The 19,954-nt window shown below is 40.0% G+C and overlaps 3 protein-coding genes across 11 annotated transcripts in view; 2 read left to right on the forward strand and 1 right to left on the reverse strand.

The window, feature by feature from the left end:
* The window catches only part of TXNL4A (thioredoxin like 4A), a 38,457-nt gene extending 35,465 nt beyond the window's left edge, over positions 1–2,992 (forward strand). For 2 of the 3 annotated variants that reach the window (XM_061593939.1, XM_061593957.1), the window contains exons 3-4: positions 860–963; positions 2,651–2,991. In XM_061593939.1, coding sequence (XP_061449923.1) covers positions 860–963; positions 2,651–2,822 — 276 coding nt within the window. In that variant the 3' untranslated portion in view covers positions 2,823–2,991. Of the gene's footprint in view, positions 1–859; positions 964–2,650 lie in introns of all 3 variants that reach the window. The other variant, XM_061593949.1, reaches the window with a different exon arrangement.
* A 1,259-nt stretch (positions 2,993–4,251) lies between these two features.
* HSBP1L1 (heat shock factor binding protein 1 like 1) lies at positions 4,252–11,166 on the reverse strand. The gene is made up of 4 exons (XM_061593966.1): positions 10,687–11,166; positions 8,125–8,191; positions 6,399–6,493; positions 4,252–5,363 (listed from the first exon to the last, which is right to left on the reverse strand). The coding sequence occupies exons 1-4, from the start codon at positions 10,807–10,809 to the stop codon at positions 5,358–5,360; spliced, it is 291 nt and encodes a 96-aa protein (XP_061449950.1). The 5' UTR covers positions 10,810–11,166; the 3' UTR covers positions 4,252–5,357.
* Positions 10,634–19,954, forward strand: part of SLC66A2 (solute carrier family 66 member 2) — a 104,553-nt gene continuing 95,232 nt past the window's right edge. For 4 of the 7 annotated variants that reach the window (XM_061593879.1, XM_061593889.1, XM_061593870.1 and 1 more), the window contains exons 1-2: positions 10,634–11,066; positions 14,446–14,713. The gene's annotated coding sequence lies outside the window, so the exon portion shown is untranslated. Of the gene's footprint in view, positions 11,067–11,103; positions 11,258–14,445; positions 14,714–19,954 lie in introns of those variants that run through there. The other 3 variants (XM_061593915.1, XM_061593861.1, XM_061593906.1) reach the window with 3 other exon arrangements.

Raw genomic sequence — 19,954 nt, forward strand, 5'->3', positions numbered from 1 at the left:
CACATATAAAAGAACAGAACCTGAGACAGGACCACAACATGTGCTGGCATGCCTCCCCTTCCCCAAATCAATGGGGGAAAAGGCACTTGCATCAGCCACTGCCATGTTTGCTCACTAAGAGCAGCTCTTTGCACCTCTCCTTTGTAAAGAAAGGGAAGGGAGGGTGTGCATCCAATCCTGACATTCAATAAAATATGGAAAAATTTAAGGGTGTGTGTTAACTGTAAGAAAGGCTAAGCCAATGGAAACAAACTGAGCAGTAAGAGCAAATGGTCTTGTGTATTGTGTATTTTTGAGGGGATATTTACTGAGACTTTTTGTGGGTGCCATAGGAGGTACTGGTGGAACACGTTGGTGACCCCAGACCTAGTACTACATTTTCTCCTTTTCTTTCCTTCCTCCAAACTCTCATGTATGCTGGTAAAACAAGTTTGAAGTGTAATGCTCATTGCAGTTACAGAATAGTCTCTTTATAGCAAAGCTGTTACAATGATCGCTGTCATCATACAATGACAACCTATTGGGTAGGTTGTAAACTAATGAAGAGGAAGCATAAATTAAACTAGTATATTTTGAGATTTCCTAAAGTTTCCTAAAGAATGAGCGCCGAAGTCTGACCACTACTGGGAAGAGTGCAAATGGATTGGCAATGAACATATCTAAGATACCATATTCGATGTTTCAAGCATATTATGCATGCCTTTCTGTTTTGAAACAAAATGGGAAACTGTTGTATCCTTTGCAAAGTAAAACCCAGTGTGCATGTTTCTATGCCAACTTTACAATACTGTGAAGAAATCTTGCTTACACTTATATTTAAGAGCATAATATGTTCTAAAAACATTTTCTTCTCCCGTAGGTGAAAAATTTTGCAGTTATTTATCTTGTGGATATCACAGAAGTACCAGACTTCAACAAGATGTATGAACTGTACGATCCCTGCACTGTCATGTTTTTCTTCAGGTATATTTCATTCTTTCATTCTACTGTAACTTTTATATTTTCAGCTGATGTGTTTTCCATTCTTTCTAAAACTTTTGTCTGGTTCTCTTTTTTACCTGTCATGTTATGCCAACTAAATAAGCTTTAAAACTAAGAGTAGCCCTGTTGACATTTGTGATATTACAAATAGATTGCTAGCTTAGGAATCTGTATGAGTTAATGGCTCATCTGCATATTAATGAGGGAGAACAACAGCCTGCTGAATTGACCTTGGTACCAGCTGGCTTATGCCTGCAACAGTAGTTGTCATTTAATCACTGCAACTGATGTGGTCTTACTGTTGTGAGGGGCAAAAACAACTAACACCTTACATTCCAGCATACTTCTAGCTGTTTCTGTGCTCTCATTTTTGACAGCCTCTGCTGTTTTTTGGGATCAAAACAGACCATGTAAGACTTTGCTGGAGAAGGTGGGAGGTATCATGTTCCTCCCTGTTGGAGCTGCTTATAGTTTTTTATGTGGCAGGGCCATAGAAATCAGGAGTAGATGCAGTAGTAGCAATAATAGGTGCTGTATTGATGTTGGGGAGCGATGCCCCTTCATACAAATAGTAGGACCCCTACACTTATAAGTTGCCATCTAAAGCCAGCTTGTATGATTTGACAGTAAGTTTTCAAAATTGTCTCCTGGATCAAGAAAGATTAGTGGCTTTTTCTTTCCTCTGGAAATCTCCTAATGAAATCTTTCCATAAGAAATCTGAAATGACAAGTATTGCTCGAGTTGCTTTGCATTTTCTAGTTGGGTGTGGTATGGCATGGAAAAGGCATTAGAATGGTCATTAGAATTAGTTATATCTTTGGTGCAGTCTTAATAATTTCATGTCTGCAGTTTAAGAAAAAGATTAGAGATGAAAGTAAGCAAACCACACCACCATTACCCCGTTCCTACTGAAATCAGCTACAAAAGCACAACAGCCTTCCACACGTGCAACAAAACTTCTTACAAGCATACCCCACTTAACGTTGCCTCGCTATAATGTACATGCTCCATACGTCCCCATACCCAGCTTAACGTTCGCGCGCTTCGCAATAACGTATTTTATTGGCATGACGCCGCTGCCATCTAGTGGTGATTGCGTGCAGTACAAGTGAAGACAATTGCTTCACTTAAAGTAGATTTTCACTTAAAGTATACTCTCCGGTCCCATTGCAAACGTTAAAGCAGGGTATGCCTGTACTTTCTTTTCCCCTCCAGCGCCACAGTAGTTTTCAAAATCAGCTGTGGAGGGTTGGGGAACCTCTGTAAGCAGATTTTGGGGGTGCATGGGGGGAGGAGAGGAAATGAAAGTCCTGTTGCCTTAACCTTTCCCAACTAGTGGGCCACCAGGTGTTGTTGGACCACAATTCCCATCTTTCCTGACCATTGGCAATGCTGACTGAGGCTGATGGGAGTTGTGGTCCAACAAACATCTGGTGGCCCACTAGTTGGGAAAGGCTGCTTTAGTGGAACCCTGCTGGCACAGCATTGGATACAACCCCAAGACTCTAATCTGGTTAAAGAATAAAGGGCAGTATACATTAAACTAAATCACTCCTTATTGCACAAATATAGATGGGGAAAGGGAGAAATATATACTGCAGATCATGAAGTTAAATGAAATATTATCAGAAACTGATAATAGCCTTTCCTGTTTTTCTTTCCTTAAAGAAACAAACACATAATGATTGATTTAGGCACTGGTAACAACAACAAAATTAACTGGGCAATGGAAGACAAGCAAGAGATGATTGACATCATAGAAACAGTTTATAGAGGAGCACGTAAAGGTAGAGGTCTTGTTGTGTCACCAAAGGACTACTCAACCAAATATAGATATTAATAATTTGGCTATTTATCTCAAGTGTATCTTCTTCTGAAGCTTTATAATCTCAAACTTTGTATAGAATATTCCTGCTTGTTCATATCTCCATTGTGAATATATTTTGAATTTATGTAAATATGTCACTTAATTTTCATGGAAAAGTTTGATTTGATGTTAGAAATAAAGTAATGTCCTTTGGTTTTACATGTAAAGTGTTTTGAATCTTTAATATTTTTTCAGAATATTATTTTTATAATGTTTTCTAAAGGTAAGCAATTATGAACGATGCCCAGCTGAAACATAACAAATGCCACTGAGACTATAAAGCAATTTTTAATAATATAAAAATACCTTGTATATATTTCCTGCAAGACAAATTTGGCTTGGATCCAAGTATCTGTCTGCTAGCTCTGAATGGGTATGTATGATTCTCTGGGACAGCCTTATGGGGGATGTGGAGATCTCCAGACAGAAGGGGACAGGAACTAATTCTCTCTCCCCTGTGTGCAAGTAGAAAGCGCCTTCCACAGCAGGATCTTTGGAGTTCAGTAACTGTTTAAGACCCATCTCTAGAATATTTATTTGTATCAGGATAATTGACATTATTTGTTTGTTGCATCTGACACTGGTATGCAAAAGCCAAGAAAGTAGTAAACGTTTTCTGACTGTAACTTGTTTAAGAATTTAGGAACATAGGAAGCTGCCTTATTCCAAATCAAGATTATTGGTCCATCTAACTTAGTATTGTCTACGCTGACTGGCAGAATTTTCCCAGGATTTCAGACTCTTCCAGCCCTACCTGGAGATGCCAGGGATTGAACTAGGGCTTTGTACATGCAAAGCATCTGCTCTACCACTGAACTCCCCCCCTTCCCCCACCAATTTCTAATACTTTGTTTAGAAAAAATAGTAAAGACTTCCTTGTGGAAGTGTTTAGTGTTGTCAACAAAATACAGAGAGCATAGTTGTGCTCTTTGAAGCAGGATGCAGAGTGATTTTGATGGCAATTAGTACAATCTTCCCCTGTCCCATAGTGCTGTGTTGGCAGATGCAGTGCTGCTGTGTTGGGTATGCTGCATTTCAACCATTGCATCCAATTCTTCACCCTCTTGAAGCATTAAGTGACCCTCTCCTCCTGGCCCTTCACTTGTAGCTGCTCTTAGAAGTAAGAGTAGTCTTGTGTGTAGAGGCCTGGAAAAGAGAAGATGGCAGAATGCTAGAAGGTGGAGACAGGAAAGACAGCAAAACTGGTAGAGGAGTTGTGTGCCTGGCACTGAAATAGCATGGAGGGGAAAGCAAAAGCCTATACTAGACTCGTGATTTTGAGTCCAGTGTCCATACTCTTTTCTCTGTGACCAGAGCGAGCAGGATTGTAGCCCTAGCCTGTTTTAATTTCAAGAAGTCCTGCTTCTGGTTAATTGTAAGTTGCACTGATTCCAGGAAAACCTAATTTTAAACAAATTTATTTTTTATATTACATACAGCCTTTATATTACATACAGCCTTCAGGGTGGTGTACAGCAACATTAAAACAAACTTTGAAAGTAATACAGAATAATCATTAAAATGACTGGCTACTCAAGAAAATTTTAAACTGCATAGGCTTGCCAGGATAACAGTACTTGGTATCACCGTACTGAGCTTGAGACACCTCATATCAAATTATTAGTACAGTAAATTTAAGAGGCATTATTACAATCTGTTTTGATGAAATAGTATGTACATTGCAAGCTGCAAAATTCAGCTGTATGTGTTTCTAGGTTTCAGTGTCATTCACATACTCAACGGCATTACAAATATGGGCTTATGTGCCTCTGGGTTATGCTTTTGACATAATTTAAACACCTGTTACCCAGAATTCATCCCCTAAGAATCAAAATCAGTATAGTTCCGGCTGGTCTCTGCCATGATCTTATGAATTGCCCCACTGGCATGCAGTGGTCAGAGTTTAGAACATACAACTCATTCAGGGGTACAGATTAGCTAATGTGGAAAACCTAGGGGAGGGCAAACTTACAAACTTTTTCCTAATTGTGTTATTCTTAATATGGTCTTATTTGGTGTTCATAGCCTTTATCCATGTATGACGTATCAATAAGAAAATATAATTATTCATGGATAAAAATTGTGTGGAAATTTGTATCCAGTGTGTTCATATTATGAAAAATATATGAATCAACATGGCATTCATTGTTATGGTAAGTTGTTTGGATGATTCCAGTGTTAGTCACACTCATGGTAGCCCTAGGTCTGTTGATTTCAATGAATCTACTCTTCAGCATGACTAATGTTGGATACCCTCCTTTGACTCTAATGCAAAACTGTTTAAGAACGTTACCTTCATTAGAGATATAATGAATACAAGCGATTTTACATGTTCCACTAGATTCTCCCCACCACTATAGCCACTGATATGGCATATGAAGATAGAGTACATCAGTAAGTGAGTGGCACAAGTTTTTTTTACAAATGAAATCTTATAGAACTATAACCTTCTTTGTAGTCTTCATGGCTCCAAGTACTGTAGGCTTTTTTTTCTCTTCACTTTCATCTTCAGTGCTATACAAAATGAAAATAAGCACAAGGATTGAATTAAAATTAAGAGACTAAAACCATTAGGTTTGATTTTTGGCATCTAAATAGGCTTTAATTATCACATTCCACACTTGCATTTTCTTCTAATTTATAAAGAAAATATTTTCATTGAATGAGCAATTTCCTCCCTAAGATAAATTACTCTTTTTGTACTAGAAGAATATGGTGCCAGGATAAGTATTCTTATGAAAGGAGATGTCTCATGCTGCATGCATGCTATGTTAAGCAGGCATCTGCTATCCCGTTCTGCTACAACATGCTGTGTCTGCTTAATTTTTGTTTCCCTGCATGCCTTTCCTACTTGCAGTTGAGTCCCAGCTGTCTTGCAGTAAATCGCCTATATCTGTACAGTATTGTAATAAGCACTATACATTCATGTTTTCCACTCCCCAAACTATTTAGTACTCAGCTGTTGAATATATTGTTGGAAAAACTGTTCCTCTGGTTGGCTTGAGTTGGCTGTTAGAATTAGCAGACAGGGCTTTTCTTCACGCTCCACTGTTAGGTAATACTCATGTGGTGATGCTGCTAAATAGATCCTTATCTATGGCAGAGCCCAGTTTATGCAATATCCTCCTCCTATGCTCAGATATCAGAAATTGACATTTTGATGCCAAATGAAATATACCTATTTAGCCAGGCTTTTTAATTGTTTTTAAAAAACGTATTCATGGTTTTTTAGGTTTTTTAATGAGTGATTAATTTAGCCTTCTCTGTTTAACCGTTTTTAGTTTTTTTGCTGGTGGGTTTTAAGAATTGTTTTTGCTTTACTGATGGTTTAAAAAATAATTTATTATGCTGTACTCCGTCCTGACATTGATACCAGTGAAGGACGGGCTATAGATCTTAAATCAATAAAACAAAATAGCATATTGTTGTAGGCAAGACAAAAAGGGCACTTAGGGTTTTTTTCTCTAAAGTGGTGCTTTTAAAACATCCCAGCAGACAAATAACTATTAACACTAGCAAACTGATTATTTTACAAAGCCAGAATCTTACCGTTAGTTCTTCACTGGTGTGGTCTATCCCAGCTTGTACTATTAGCCCAGTAACATGCTTCTCTAGATCATCTATGCGTTCACCCATTTCATCCAGTAAAAAAAGGTTAAAGAGCATTGCGTTTGTCTCCTGTGTCTTTAAAGATTCCCGTAGTAACACGGCAGTGGATTTAAAGTTGTTCTTTTACCAGGAATTGTCTAATGCTCAAAGTGACATGAAACTGAAGGCCATGTCAATCAAGTTTGTTTTTTACTGAGAAAACAGGCATACACAACTCTTATTTGAAACGTGTCAGTGGGTATGAAATGGCAATTCATTACTTATGGATTGTTTGCTCTGAAAGAACAGTGTTACATGGAATGAAATATTTGTAATATTTTTTTATCTGCTCTCACATTGCAAAACTGAGTTTCATTTATTTTCAACTGAGGTAGGATTTTAATATAATCATATTAATGATCTCCCGTCTTCTGCAAGTACTTTTTATTCCACGATCCCAGTTATACAGGGTTGTAAAGCAGGGATAGAGAACCCTGGGCCAAGGGACCAAATGCAGCCCTCTCGTTCTGGCCCTTAGGACTGTGCCCAGGGCACACCCCTCACTGGCCCTCTTCTGCTGATTTTTACCTGGCTGGAATGTGTCCTTGAACTGTGATAATGCCTCTTGTGAGTCCAGATGGAGAGTGGTGTGTTCGGCCTAACTTCCACTGGTATGTGGCCCTTGGAAGCTTGCCCATGCGGGAATGTGGCCCTTGCACTGAAAAAGGTTCCCTACCGTTGTTGTAAAAGGATATACAACTTATCTTGTAGTCTATTCCTAGTTAGGTGAATGTGATAACTATTATATATTGAAGTTACTTTGATATAAATCTAGTTGTAATAAGCCTGATACTATTAAAATAGTCTCCTAGAAAGCTATGTATAAGCTATAAACCTCAAATTGCTGATTTGTGATTTTTTAAAAAGTCATCAGAAGAAGGGTTAAAGCCTAAGATGCATTCTAAAACTTTCCACAAATTAACTCCATTAAAATCAGTATGGTAGGCTGCATACATTATACTGTATGTTAATCTTAGAAAAGTATAGAAGTGATTTTGTTTTTTAAATTCAACAGAAACAAAACTGATTAGTATAAGAATAAAATAGCCTTATATTTAGTTTTTCCATGTTAATCATATTAGATAGTGGCCTAAGAGTAGAACTGTTTAGGGACGCTTTATAGCTCAAGAAGAACTTCTCTATCTTTCTTCCTGGCTCCTATTTATTAGTGTACTATGTTCTTCATCTCCTACTCCCCCAAAAGTAGCACACTGGCACTCTTCCTACAAAGTTACCATTTGGGAAACTTGGGTTAAGCTAAAATTGTGTACCATTACTTGTGAGTAAGTATCACTTAATGCTGTTGTTCCACGTGCACAACAGACTTCTGCTTGTGCCATGGAACTTACCTCTCCTGCAGACCCTCAAAATCCAGAGAGTTGGGGGGGACACTCTGGAGTAGATTTGGGGGGTCCATGGGAGGAGGAGAGGAAGTAGAGCTGTTGTGTGAGTGGAACTGTGTGTGCAGCATTGGATACATGGATTTTTAATGAGCGTTTAGAATTTTAACAAATTTGGGGGGGGAAAGTAATTATAAATCAAGCAGGTTATTATAGATGGTTTCACAAGTGTAGTTAATCTGCATTATTAGCAATGTTAGTTTTAGAGAATGAGCAGAAAAGGATATTTCTTAGAGTTAATTTATCCGTCAGTGCTTGAAAGTTTTCCTGCAACTGTTGTAATAGATTTTCTGCCTGAAAAATAAAGATACTGTTAGCAAAATATTTTTATGCTGTTGGAAAATAAATCCATCAGTTTGCTCTAATAAAATGGCATAAACAAAACTGGTTTGTCTGGGTTCTGCACACTGGGATAAGAAATGACAGCTGCCTATTAAGGCAAGATAAAGGAAGATATTTTACAGAGCAATTTTATACAGAAGAAAGAAGAAAGTATTGCTGTGTTCACTGGGGCTCACAGGTAAGTGTGCATACAGATTTCAGGTTTCATTATTTTTCTTCATAGGAAAGAATACACACTTGTAGTAGAGTCAAACTTTGTTTCAACTATACTGTAAGAGGGAGGGAGGCAGGTACCCTGAAATTCTGAATAAATTATCTTTATTTTCTGAAAATACCAGAAATAAAAATACTGATAGAAAACACATCTGGCACAAAACAGATATAAGAGAAATACTGCAAGCCTTGAAATTGGGATGATGTCTTACTCCTAAAAACTCATTCCCTTTCCCTATACTTATTACTTATACATGTTGAATAGCCAACATTTTGTCAAGTAAATGTAACTGTTACAAAACTGTGTGTTTAAAACTTTTAAGAATTTGAAAGGTATACAAGGACACAATTCTACGGTCCCTGGGAGGATGTCCTAAGGGGCCACAGGATACTGTGATTGCTGCCCCCCCCGCAAGGGTGGAGAGGAAGGTCCACTCTCAGAGGCCTCCTTGTTTATTTATTTATTTATAACCTGCCTTTCCTCCCAGCAGGGATGCAAAAACTCTGCAGTGACCCCACCCCTCCCACATCAGTGTTCTGGTGCAAGGGAGAAAAAGGGGTGGGAGAGATCAAGGGAGGCCTTGGATCCAAAGCCCCTGCATTCCCCACACCCAAAATGAGAAGAAGACTACATTAGTCCTAGTGTAGAGAATTTCCATCCCATGGGAATGGGAGGAAAATTGAAAACAAAATGAAACAAAAAGCCAAGAACGCTAGAACTGTTGGCAAAGAAACCACCACTGGTCAACACAAGCCCAGTAGGTCATAGCACTTCATAAATTCTCCTCTCCCCACCACAACAGGATTGCTCTGCCAATCTGCTTTCTGTATCTCCTTCATAACAGCTCTGTTTAAGTGTGATTGGTCTATTTTCATGTTCAGAAAAAATATATGCCCAAACGACTGGCACACAGAATATATATATTTGGCATTTAAGCTATAATTATCAGTATGTACTTGTAAGAATGATGAAACTCAAGATTGAATTGATCAATTATGTAACACTCCATTATGAGTTGGGAAATAAGAACATAAGCAGAACTTGTGACAGCCAAGTTAATATATCTGTGCCTAAAAATAGAAAACCTGTCTGTATTATGCAGAGAGATATTTATTGTAATGAATGGACATTAAAAGTTACATTTTCTCAGATTCTACCACTGCAGAATAACTCTGGTGATTAAGATATCTGGAACTCAAGGAGGAACACTTGTAAAAATTTGTTCATTACAAAACGTCTTACCACTTCTGAATTTGTGGTTAATTTATATCCAAAGTGAAGTACTAAAACAATTTTCTATGTATGAACAGTGAAACAATTTAGGCATGCGCAGATGACTGTACTGATAGTGTTTTTAAAACTGACCCCAAAACTGCAGAAAACAAGTATTAAGAGGCATTCCCTCTGGTGACAGAACAGGAATGCCTCTTGTAAGATGACAGCTGCTGTGATGCATGTGTACATCTACGATGAGAACAAATTGATCCCCCCCTTTAAAACTGCTGCTTATAAATGCAAATGTATGCAGATAGAAACTGATTTACTAAGATTCATTAATTGGCTAAGATTTAACTGTATGACCAATTTATATACAGTACCCTGTTCAGTATGAAAATGAGATAGGTTTAAGTAGTGCTTTTTTGTGACTAGTACTGGTATGGAGTACTGGTAGGTTTTTTTGCAGTCCAAGGCAGCCATGTTGTTACACAGCATTTTAGCAAGGTGGAAGACCCAGCACCTTTTTGTTGTTGTAAAAAAAAGGTTAGGATTACTATTTAAAACAAAGTATAATTTTAGGGCTTCTGTTGCTCTTGTCTTTATACTTATCTCCTTGTAGGATTCTAATATAAATTAGAAGTATATAAATTGAAATACCATTTTCTTGAGTAAAGGCGAAATTGAAGGTGGCATAACTACTACAATCTCACCATATGGAATGAAAACTTCAGTTGTGATGAACAACCATTTGAAGTTTTTTTAAAAAACCTTGCCGCATTTTCCCCCTTTATAGAGGCTCTTCGCCTTTAGCTACTTTCTGAAAGGCATAAACTCAATGGATCCGCTCACTGTACTTCTAAGCAGGGGAACTCTTCGCCTGCTGAACTTCAGCCTGGAGTGACCTGTTAAATTTTAAAGGTGCGGAGCCTTCTCTTCCCCAGCGTTCAACCTCTTCCCTTCCAACTGTCCCATTAGATCTTTGCTAAAGGAACAATGAAACTCGTCCTCTCTTAACTGCTTTCAGGCTCCGACTACAGTACTGTACATGAAATATATTACAGTTCGTGGGTGAGGTGCCGTCTTCAGATGCTCCGCGGACCGTCCAACTCCAGCGCGCTTTGTGAAGCGTCCTCGTCATAACATGCGCAGTTCACAAAACCAAACCCACAACGAAGCCCCAGATAAGTGCCGCGAGCGTCCCTGTTGCCCTTCCCGCACTCACGAACTGAGAGAGTTCCCCGGCGCTCTGAGGGTCGTTGTCCGCCATCCCTTCTTCTTCCCCGCTGTGAACTGCCGCCGCCTCGACCCTTGCCTTTCCGCTCTTTACTCCTCAAATTGCCGCCAGTGACAGGGACCGCTGCGGCTACCTGCCTGATTGGCTGCCAAAGGGAAAAGGTAACAATAAAAACGCGCGTTCACCCCCGCCTCTCAGAGGGCTGATGACCGTTGAGACTTGCCGCTTCCGCCACCGTGGTGTTCCACGTTCCTTGTCGCAAGGCAGCCAATGGGAAAGGCTGCGGTTATTTTTTCCGTCCTACTTCCTCAACTTCCAAAGTCCCGAACGCTCTTGGATGTTTTAATGCATAGTATGTTTGGGTTTTTAAATATTGTTCTAATTTTAATCTCGACTCTGAACAGCTAAACATAAATATATATATTTAAAAATAACAAGAACCTCCCGCATTTTATCAAATTTAAAAAAGTAAATGGAAGAGGGAGCACTGTTAAGCACAAACTCATGTTTTCGTTTGGACTGGGGCCTGGCATGTTCTGAAGCTGAGCCTGGGACTTCTCATAATGCGTTAAGAATGGAAAGAAATGTATCTGAGCAGTGCTTTGTCCTCACTACAGTGACCAGTGTGATGCATGGGAGGGAAGGGTGTCCAGATCAGAACATGTTACTTCTGGACATTGCTGAATCTCAGGACCTCCTTTTGTAGGAATTAAGCACAATACAGTACACATTTGGTACACACCACTGCAGTGGTTACAAAACGTTTCACCCCGCATATCACTTGAAAACTGCTGATGGCCTTGGCGAAACACAATTATTTTTCTGCCTGTTGTAGCAATTGTAATTCCAGAGAATCCAAATTAATATAATAAAATACAATTTGTTATGTGCCTTCAAGTAGATCGCGACTTATGGCGACCCTATGAATCAGTGACCACCAATAGCACCTGTTGTGAACCACCCTGTTCAGATCTTGTAAGTTCAGGTCTGTGGCTTCCTTTATGGAATCAATCCATCTCTTGTTTGGCCTTCCTCTTTTTCTACTCCATTCTGTTCCCCCCCCTCCAGCATTATTGTCTTTTCTAGTGAATCATGTTTTCTCATGATGTGTCCAAAGCATGAAAACCTCAGCTTCATCATTTTAGCTTTATCATGATAGTTCTGGTTTAAGAACTAAAAGAAGCAATAAATTACTTTACACTGTTATCTTTTTGGTGCCAGGTCAAGACTTTCCTCTTCTCCCATGTTTTTAAATTGTTTTTAATTTTTTTTAACTTGTGTTTTTAAATTGTTTTTTGTGTTTTAAAATGTGTGAGCCAGTGTGGTGTAGTGGTTAAGGTGCTGGACTACAACCTGGGAGACCAGGGTTCGATTCCCCCCACAGCCATGAAGCTCACTGGGTGACCTTGGGTTGGTCACTGCCTCTCAGCCTCAGAGGAAGGCAATGATAAACCCCCTCTGAATACTGCTTACCATGATAACCTATTCATAGGGTCGCCATAAGTCGCAGTCAACTTGAAGGCAGTACATTTACATTTATATTTGTTTTTATTGTTTTTAATTGCTGTAAACGTCCCAGAGAGCTTCGGCTATGGGCAGGGCTGTGGAGTCAGAGTCGTGGAGTTGGAAGCAATTTTGGGTGGAGTCGGAGTCGGTAGAAATGTACCGACTCCGGCTTCAAAATAAATTTTGACTCACAAATTTTTTAAAATATAAATTCAAAATGTCAAAGAAGCTTCCCATGAAGTCAGCTGTAGTTGAGCATTTCACCATAACTCAAGATGGAAAACATTTTGTGTGTCAGTGTATGATACAGGACCCAGATGAAGACAAATGCTGTGATGCCAAGATCAGCGCATATTCAGGCAGAGATAAAAATGCTCCTATGAGAGCTTCCAATTTAAAAAGACATTTACAGCCCTTTCCAGGGCTGTGGAGTTGGAAGCAATTTTGGGTGGAACTGGAGTCAGAGTCAGACAGTAGAAAAATAGAGAAGTCGGAGTCGAAGGTTTGGTGTACCGCCTCCACAGCCCTGGCTATGGGGCGGTATATAAATATAATAAATAAATAATTACTGTTAAAAATCAGTATGAATATTTCATTGCAATGAATATGCCATCTCCTTGAAGCACAAGTCCACAGACACACCATGGACCCCGTGAATGAAGTTTGTGGACCACTGGTGGTCCACAGACCACAGTTTGGGAACCCCTGCACTAGTGGAAGCCATTGTAGTATGGTGGGCAGGCTGTTTTGTTTGAAAACCACTTCGCCTATGAGCTATGGATTTACTGGGGGCGGGGGGGGAGGCTTATGTGCAAACTAGCTTCACCTATCATACCCACAATCCATACACGAGAAGTAACATTTCTAGTGTGGTAATGCTGCATGTGATTGAACCAGTGATTGAACCAGTTTTGGGGGGAGAGGTTTTCAACTTGTCCACCTGCACATGGATTGATAGCAAAGTTAAAGACTTTTGAGGACAGCTGCAAGCAGGTGGATAGATTTGAATCCAGTCTGTAAAAATGAGGATAACAGATGCCCGCTGTACATGGTTCTTGTGAGGATAAATAATGTAAATCTTTCAAAGCATTGTGCATATCTAAATGATGGATATTTTATCCTGTTACCTATTGGCTGGGCTGTTTTTAAATTAATTTTAACTTGCTTTATAAAATATGATAGTAAGCTGAGAGCCAGCTAGGGCCAAAAATAAATGTTAAGTAATATGCAAACATAAGTGCTGTTGGAGAGTATGAAGCCTTATCATAACATGGAATTGGGATATGTGATATACCTTCCATCAAAATAGCATTACAACATAAGGGACAGCCTAGACCTGTGGTACCTTCACTAAATTATTGATATAGAGATGGGGTCTAGGGACCAAAGAGAAGCTTATGCTGTCAAGTAGCATTTTAAAACCTTTCCCCCCCCTTTGAATACCTGGTCCTTAGGTCTTATCACAAACTGCTTTTTAAATCTTACCTCAGTTTCAATAGCAGTTTGCCATCTGTCAGGGAGGCAAGACTACTATTCTAGAAGAAAATGAACAAATTGAAAGCCCTCTTGGACTGGTAGAACTGGTTTCACAGTTCTTTAGATCCTGACCATAATGTTTTGAAGCAAGTAAAGGTCACAGTATTTCAATGGTGCTGTCATTCTTTAATAAGGAATTATTTAAATAAGGAGTGCCAGGGAAACATAATTATGGGTGATACAAACTCTCAAATGTTCCTACTCATTCTTGAGGACACAGATGGCTTGCACTTGCTGAGACAAATATGTGAGAGACTGACAGAACAAGCTATGCCAGAACTGTACATTGTGCTTACCTTTGTCTGAACTTTCTGGGAGTCATCCAAAAACATTTGGATAATCGGAGATGTGGATAAATAGGAATGATATTTCCATATTTACAAAGGAGACACGTAGATTAGAATTATTGATGATTTCTCCTACATGTGTTGCTGAAATGCTATCATATTCACAGCATTTCTAGATTCATCATTAATTGTAAATGTTTCCTCTTCACAGATTGCAACTGCGGTGAGAAAAAAAAACTTGTCTGTTGCCATGTAACTCAGTTAGTGCCTTGAGTCCCATAGGCCTGGCTGAAACATGGACCAAAGATCATAGAAGAAAATAGCAGTCTTTGGTCCACGTTTGTGTCGGGCAGTGAAGACAAAAGATGAGAGGAAGAAGTTGAGGACTGGCAAATGAATTGTGAGAACAGCAACAAATGGCAATGGAAGGACAGGAAAGAGGGAACTAGGAAACTTCAGGAAATTCCACATTAGTCAAGGTTTGTGAAAGTTTAAATAGATATCATTCAGCAAATGCTATGCTATAGCATGACTGTGTCTGATATGCTCCAGAAGTATTGTTCTGGACCATGAAAACTTGTTTTTCCTCTCTCAGGGGATTACTGTGATTGAAGATGGAATGTTGGGTGAAATATTTTTAATTATTATCTATCACTTATGAAACACCTATGATTTCCTAAGAATTGTGCAGAGATTTAAATATAAGGTAGTCCCTGCCTGCAGGCTCACAATCATTCTAATAGACATGATACAAAAGGAAAAAGGAATGAGGACAGAGTGGGAAAGCATGCACATTCAGGCACCAATTTTTGAAGTTACATAATCTCAGCAGTATTATCTGGATAGGCTGGCTTGAATTTAAGTACACACATTGTGCATTAGTACTCTGGCCAATGCATGGATGCACTTCCCTTCAGCTCTGCTGTTCTAGAGCATCATCATTGGCGATCACTCGTGGCTGAGTAAGATTGTCTTCCAGGGTAAGGTCTTTAACAGTAAGTGACTGTGGAGGCCAGTTCTGGATCCACACAGCCTCCCACAGTGAGGACATAGGTTTCCAGATGGAAGATGGTCACGATGAGGATTTGCTTGATGTGCCTTCTGCTTAGCTCATTTGTGCCTTTAGCCCTTTACTCGTGCTTCTTCAAAGTCCATAGCACCTTTGATAATGGCCGACCTCCAATTGGGACGCTCATGGGCCAGTTCTCGATGCTCATGCTACTTTTTTTAGATTAGCTTTAAGAACATCTTTAAACCTCTTTTGCTGTCCACCGATAATCTGTTTTCCATCCTTAAGTTGGAAGTAAAGTAGATGCTTTGGAAGATGATGATCAGGCATTCAAACAACATGGCCGGTCCAGCGAAGTTGATGTTGGAGGATCATTGTTTCAACACTGGTAGTCTTTGCTTCTTCCAATACACTAACATTAGTCCGGCTATCTTCCCAAGTAATTTGCAGAATTTTCTGGAGGCAGCGTTGGTGGAATCTTTCAAGAAGTTGGGAATGGCGTTTATAGATGGTCCATGTTTCACAGGCCAGTAAGGTCAGTAGTACAGTGGCTTTGTAAATAAGCATTTTGGTCTCCCTGCGAATATCCCGATCCTCGAACGCTCTACGCTTCATTCGGGAGAATGCGGCACTCACAGAGCTCAGACAATGTTGAATTTCAGCGTCTGTCAGCTTTTACAGAGAGATGACTGCCAAGATAAGAAAAGTGATCAACATTCTCCAGCATCGCACCATTAAGCTGGATTGATGGTGCTACAGATGGATTGGTTCACACCTGCTGATGCAGCACTTTGGTTTTTTTGATATTAAGTGAGAGGTCAAGCTGTTCATATGCTTCTGCAAAGACATTTAGGATAGTTTGAAGATCTTCCTCTGAATGTGTGGAGACTACATTATCATCGGCCTATTGAAGTTCTACAACAGAGGTTGTAATTACTTTTTGCTTTCAGCCTACTGAGATTAAAAAGCTTTCCATCTGTTCGCTATGTGATTTCCACACCAGTGGAGTTTCCCCTCAACAATGTGTAGAATCATAGCAATGAAAATAGCAAATAAGGTCGGAGCAATGATGCATCCCTGTTTGACGCCTGATCCCACTTTGAATGGATCACTTTGAGAGCCATTGTTGTCCAAAATTGTCACTGTCATGTTGTCATGGAGGAGTCGCAAAATATTCACAAATTTATCAGGGCATCCAATTTTCAGAAGGATGGTCCAGAGAGCAGTTAGATTTACAGTATCAAAGGCCTTAGTCAGATCAATAAACACCAATACAGAGGTCGGTTTTGCTCCCTGCATTTTTCTTGAAGCTGTTGTGCAGTGAAGATCATGTCCACTGTCCCCCTGGAAGGGCGGAAACCATTTTTGGATTCATGGAGGATATCTTCTGAGATAGGTAGGAGGCGATTTGCAGGGATCCTTGCAAGGATTTTACCTGCGGTAGCTAGAAGAAAGATGCCTCGATAGTTCCCACAATCTGTTCTCTCACCCTTCTTGAAAAGGGTGATAATTATGGCATCCCTATAGTCTTGTGGGATCTCCTCCCTCATCCAGATTTTTTCGATGAGCTTATGAAGTTGTTGTGTAAGTTCAGGCCCGCATTCTTTAAAGACTAAAGCAGGAATCTCATCAGGTGCACTATCTTTGTTATTCTTCATATGATTAATGGCTTTACTGACTTCATCCAAATTAGGGGATACTGCAAGCTCATCTCTAATTTGTTGTTGTGGGATTTGAGAGAAGATCTCACCAGCCACATAAGAGTTACGATTAAGGAGGTTGTGGTAATGCTCTTTCCAGCGCAGTGCAATTGATTCTTTATCCTTTAGAAGTTTGGTACCATCTATTGAACGTAAGGGATTTGTACCATAATTTTTTGGTCCGTAGATGGCCTTTGTGGCATTAAAAAAGCCCCATGCATCATGAGCATCTGCAAAATGCTGGATTTTTTTGAGCTTTCTTTATCCACCAGGCTTTCTTAAGTTCTCTAGTTCTTCTTTGGACCTCAGCCTTTGCACTGGCATAGATGTTTTTCTTAGCAGCACAGTTAATGTCTTTTTGCCATATCTGGAAGGCTTTCCTTTTCTTGTCAATGATATGTTTAATCTCACTGTCATTCTCATCAAACCAGTCCTGATGTTTCTTAGTTTGGTATCCAATAGTTTGTTCACATGATGCAATAATGGAAGTCTTCAGCTTAATCCAGTGTTCCTCGACGTTTTCAGGGAGTTCCGTAGGTAAATGTTTCTTGAGAGTTGTTTGAAAGGAAGGTTGTTTAACAGGATCTTGAAGGGCGTAGATGTTCATTTTACGCCTTGGTTTTCTTCCTTGGAGCCTACATTGAGGAACAATATTAATGGCCATAGTGGATCGAATTAATCGGTGATCTGTCCGGCAGTCATCAGCACTCATCATGGCCCTAGTGAGGAGTACATCATGACAATCTCTGGCATGGACAATTATGTAATCCAGGAGATGCCAGTGCTTCGACCGAGGGTGCTTCCATGATGTTTTAAATTTATTTTTCTGACAAAAGAGTGTGTTTGTAATAACAAGATTATGCTCTGCACATTTAGTCAGAAGTAGAATTCCATTCAGGTTGCTATTGCCAACTCCTTCTTTCCCAATGGTTTCTGGCCATAAATCAAAATAACGCCCAACTCTTGCATTGAAATCGCCCAGGAAGATAATTTTATTCTCCTTGGGTATCTCTGATAAGATGGTGTCCAGCTGGGTATAAAAATTTTCCTTAATGTCTTCATCAGCATCTAATGTTGGTGCATAAGCACTTAGAATAGTTGCCTGCTGGTTTTTTGTGAGTTTTAACTGGAGAGTTGAGAGTCGTTCATTAGTGCCAGTACGAACTGCTGACAAGAGCTTCACAAGATCTTAATAATAGTAAAGATTAATAGCAAAGCCTACTCCATGTATTTGTTGTTCTTGTTCAGACTGTCCTTTTGAAAAGAAGGTGTAACTTCCTTTTTCTTCCTTCAGTTGTTCCTCTCCTGCTCTTTAAGTTTCTTGGAGTGCTGCTTTGTCAATATTAAAACGTCTCAACTCCCTCGCAATTATGGCAGTCCTGCATCCAGGACGTTCACTATCTGTATTGTCCAGCAATGTCCTTATATTCCATGTTCCAAAATTGAATTGTCTTTTGCGACCGCTAAGTGGTGACCCCACTGGATGCGGTGATCCAGTTAGGGAGAGAGATGAGGCAGACTATGTTTAGGGCACCTTTTCTAGCCCCCTCCCCATATGTGGGGAGCAGAGTGGATCCTGAATAGGACTGCTCAGTCGTGGATATAGCTGCTGAACTACTCAACTGCCTCGGTCCTTGAGTCAGGATGACTGGGTCTGTATCCACCACCCATGTGCCGGTCCATGACTAGGGACTTCCAGATTTCACAGTCCTGTCCCCATCGCCATTCGCTGATCGCCATGGGGCTTTTGGTTTGTTTTGTGTTGGTTGGAAGACTCCTGTGCATGAATTTATTTTATATGGGGAAATCAGTGCACGGCGATCAACACACAATCTTGACAGAAAAAGGCTCTGATCCAATGGCATGGATACCATGATGATTTGAAGTCTTTTATCTGCTGCAGCCTTCACAGCCGTTTTAACATATACATTGTTATCCTCCGCCTGTTCTGCTGTTGAGGACATTATTGGATCATTCTTTGTCTGGTTCCTCTCCCTTGACCTTACCGCCATGGGTGACCCTGCTGGGAGTACATGACTCCGGACAGCATCGCTCACAGGGTTCATTGGGACACGCAAGCCCACTCACCACTACAAGGTGACGATCCAGTGAGGGGTCTAGAGCAACTGGCAGTTGGAGTAGAGTGTTCTTTCTGACATGGAGGAGAGAGGCAAGCTCACTACAGCTTCCCCATCTGAGGCTGATAGATGGGGCCAGGCTGGTCTTTCTCTTGCCAGAATGTTCTTCCTGGGAGATGAGCTGCAGCCTCCCAAAAGTCTTTGTCCCCTGGCTAATGGCAGAGGCCATTGTGTGCTTCCTTCAGCTGTGTAATACCAAGTAATGGGGCAGATTTTTCTAAGAAAGCCAAGAAAATGTTCTCTTGGAGGGGCTTGGTAAATTTGTTTTGTTTCATCACAAGGCTACATATTTTCTGAACTGCACTGAGGGTTTTTAGAGGCATATCATGGGGATATAATGAAAAATAAATCTCAAAATACATAAGCATCACATTTTATGAAAGTAAGACCTATAGATATCAATGGAACTTTCAAATAAACATGGGTGGAATTTATTATTGAGATTAAGGTGTTGTGTAATGCTAAGACTAAGTAAGGGATGTTGTGAAATTGCATATATTACGTCATTTATATATTGATAATAGTTTCCATTGCCACTGAACCATAAGAATGCTTTCTCAAGAAGAAGGGAAGCAAGGGCAACTGTCTTCAAAAATAATTGCAGGTACATGGAGAGTCTGGCAGGACTACTTGTGGTTAAATTAGGCATGAAGGGAAATGCTGGGGGAGTGCCATGTGATAGCGAAGTGGGATATCTTAATAAAAAGAATGAAATTGAGGGATGCACCAACTTGTTAGGCTGCGGCATTGCAAAGGGAGTCTGGATTTAGTATTCCATCATTCATCTCCTACCTTCACATGGCTGCAGATAATCAGTTCCAGCAAGATGCTACTTCTTTGTTCAGTCATGCCCTGACAAAAGGATAAAGGGAT

This window comes from Rhineura floridana, chromosome 1 (genome assembly GCF_030035675.1).
Source record: "Rhineura floridana isolate rRhiFlo1 chromosome 1, rRhiFlo1.hap2, whole genome shotgun sequence".
In the NCBI taxonomy this organism is placed as follows: Eukaryota; Metazoa; Chordata; class Lepidosauria; order Squamata; family Rhineuridae; genus Rhineura; species Rhineura floridana.

Bases quoted from the DNA above. Each gene is read 5' to 3' on its own strand.
- HSBP1L1 (XM_061593966.1), bottom strand. From the start codon at position 10,809: ATGACGAGGACGCTTCACAAAGCGCGCTGGAGTTGGACGGTCCGCGGA. The intron at 8,192-10,686 runs GTTAAGAGAGGA...TTTATTTTTCAG, and splicing joins GTAGTCGGAGCCTGAAAGCA to GCAGAAAATCTATTACAACA. The intron at 6,494-8,124 runs ATATCCTTTTCT...ACCTTTTTTTAC, and splicing joins GGATAAATTAACTCTAAGAA to TGGATGAAATGGGTGAACGC.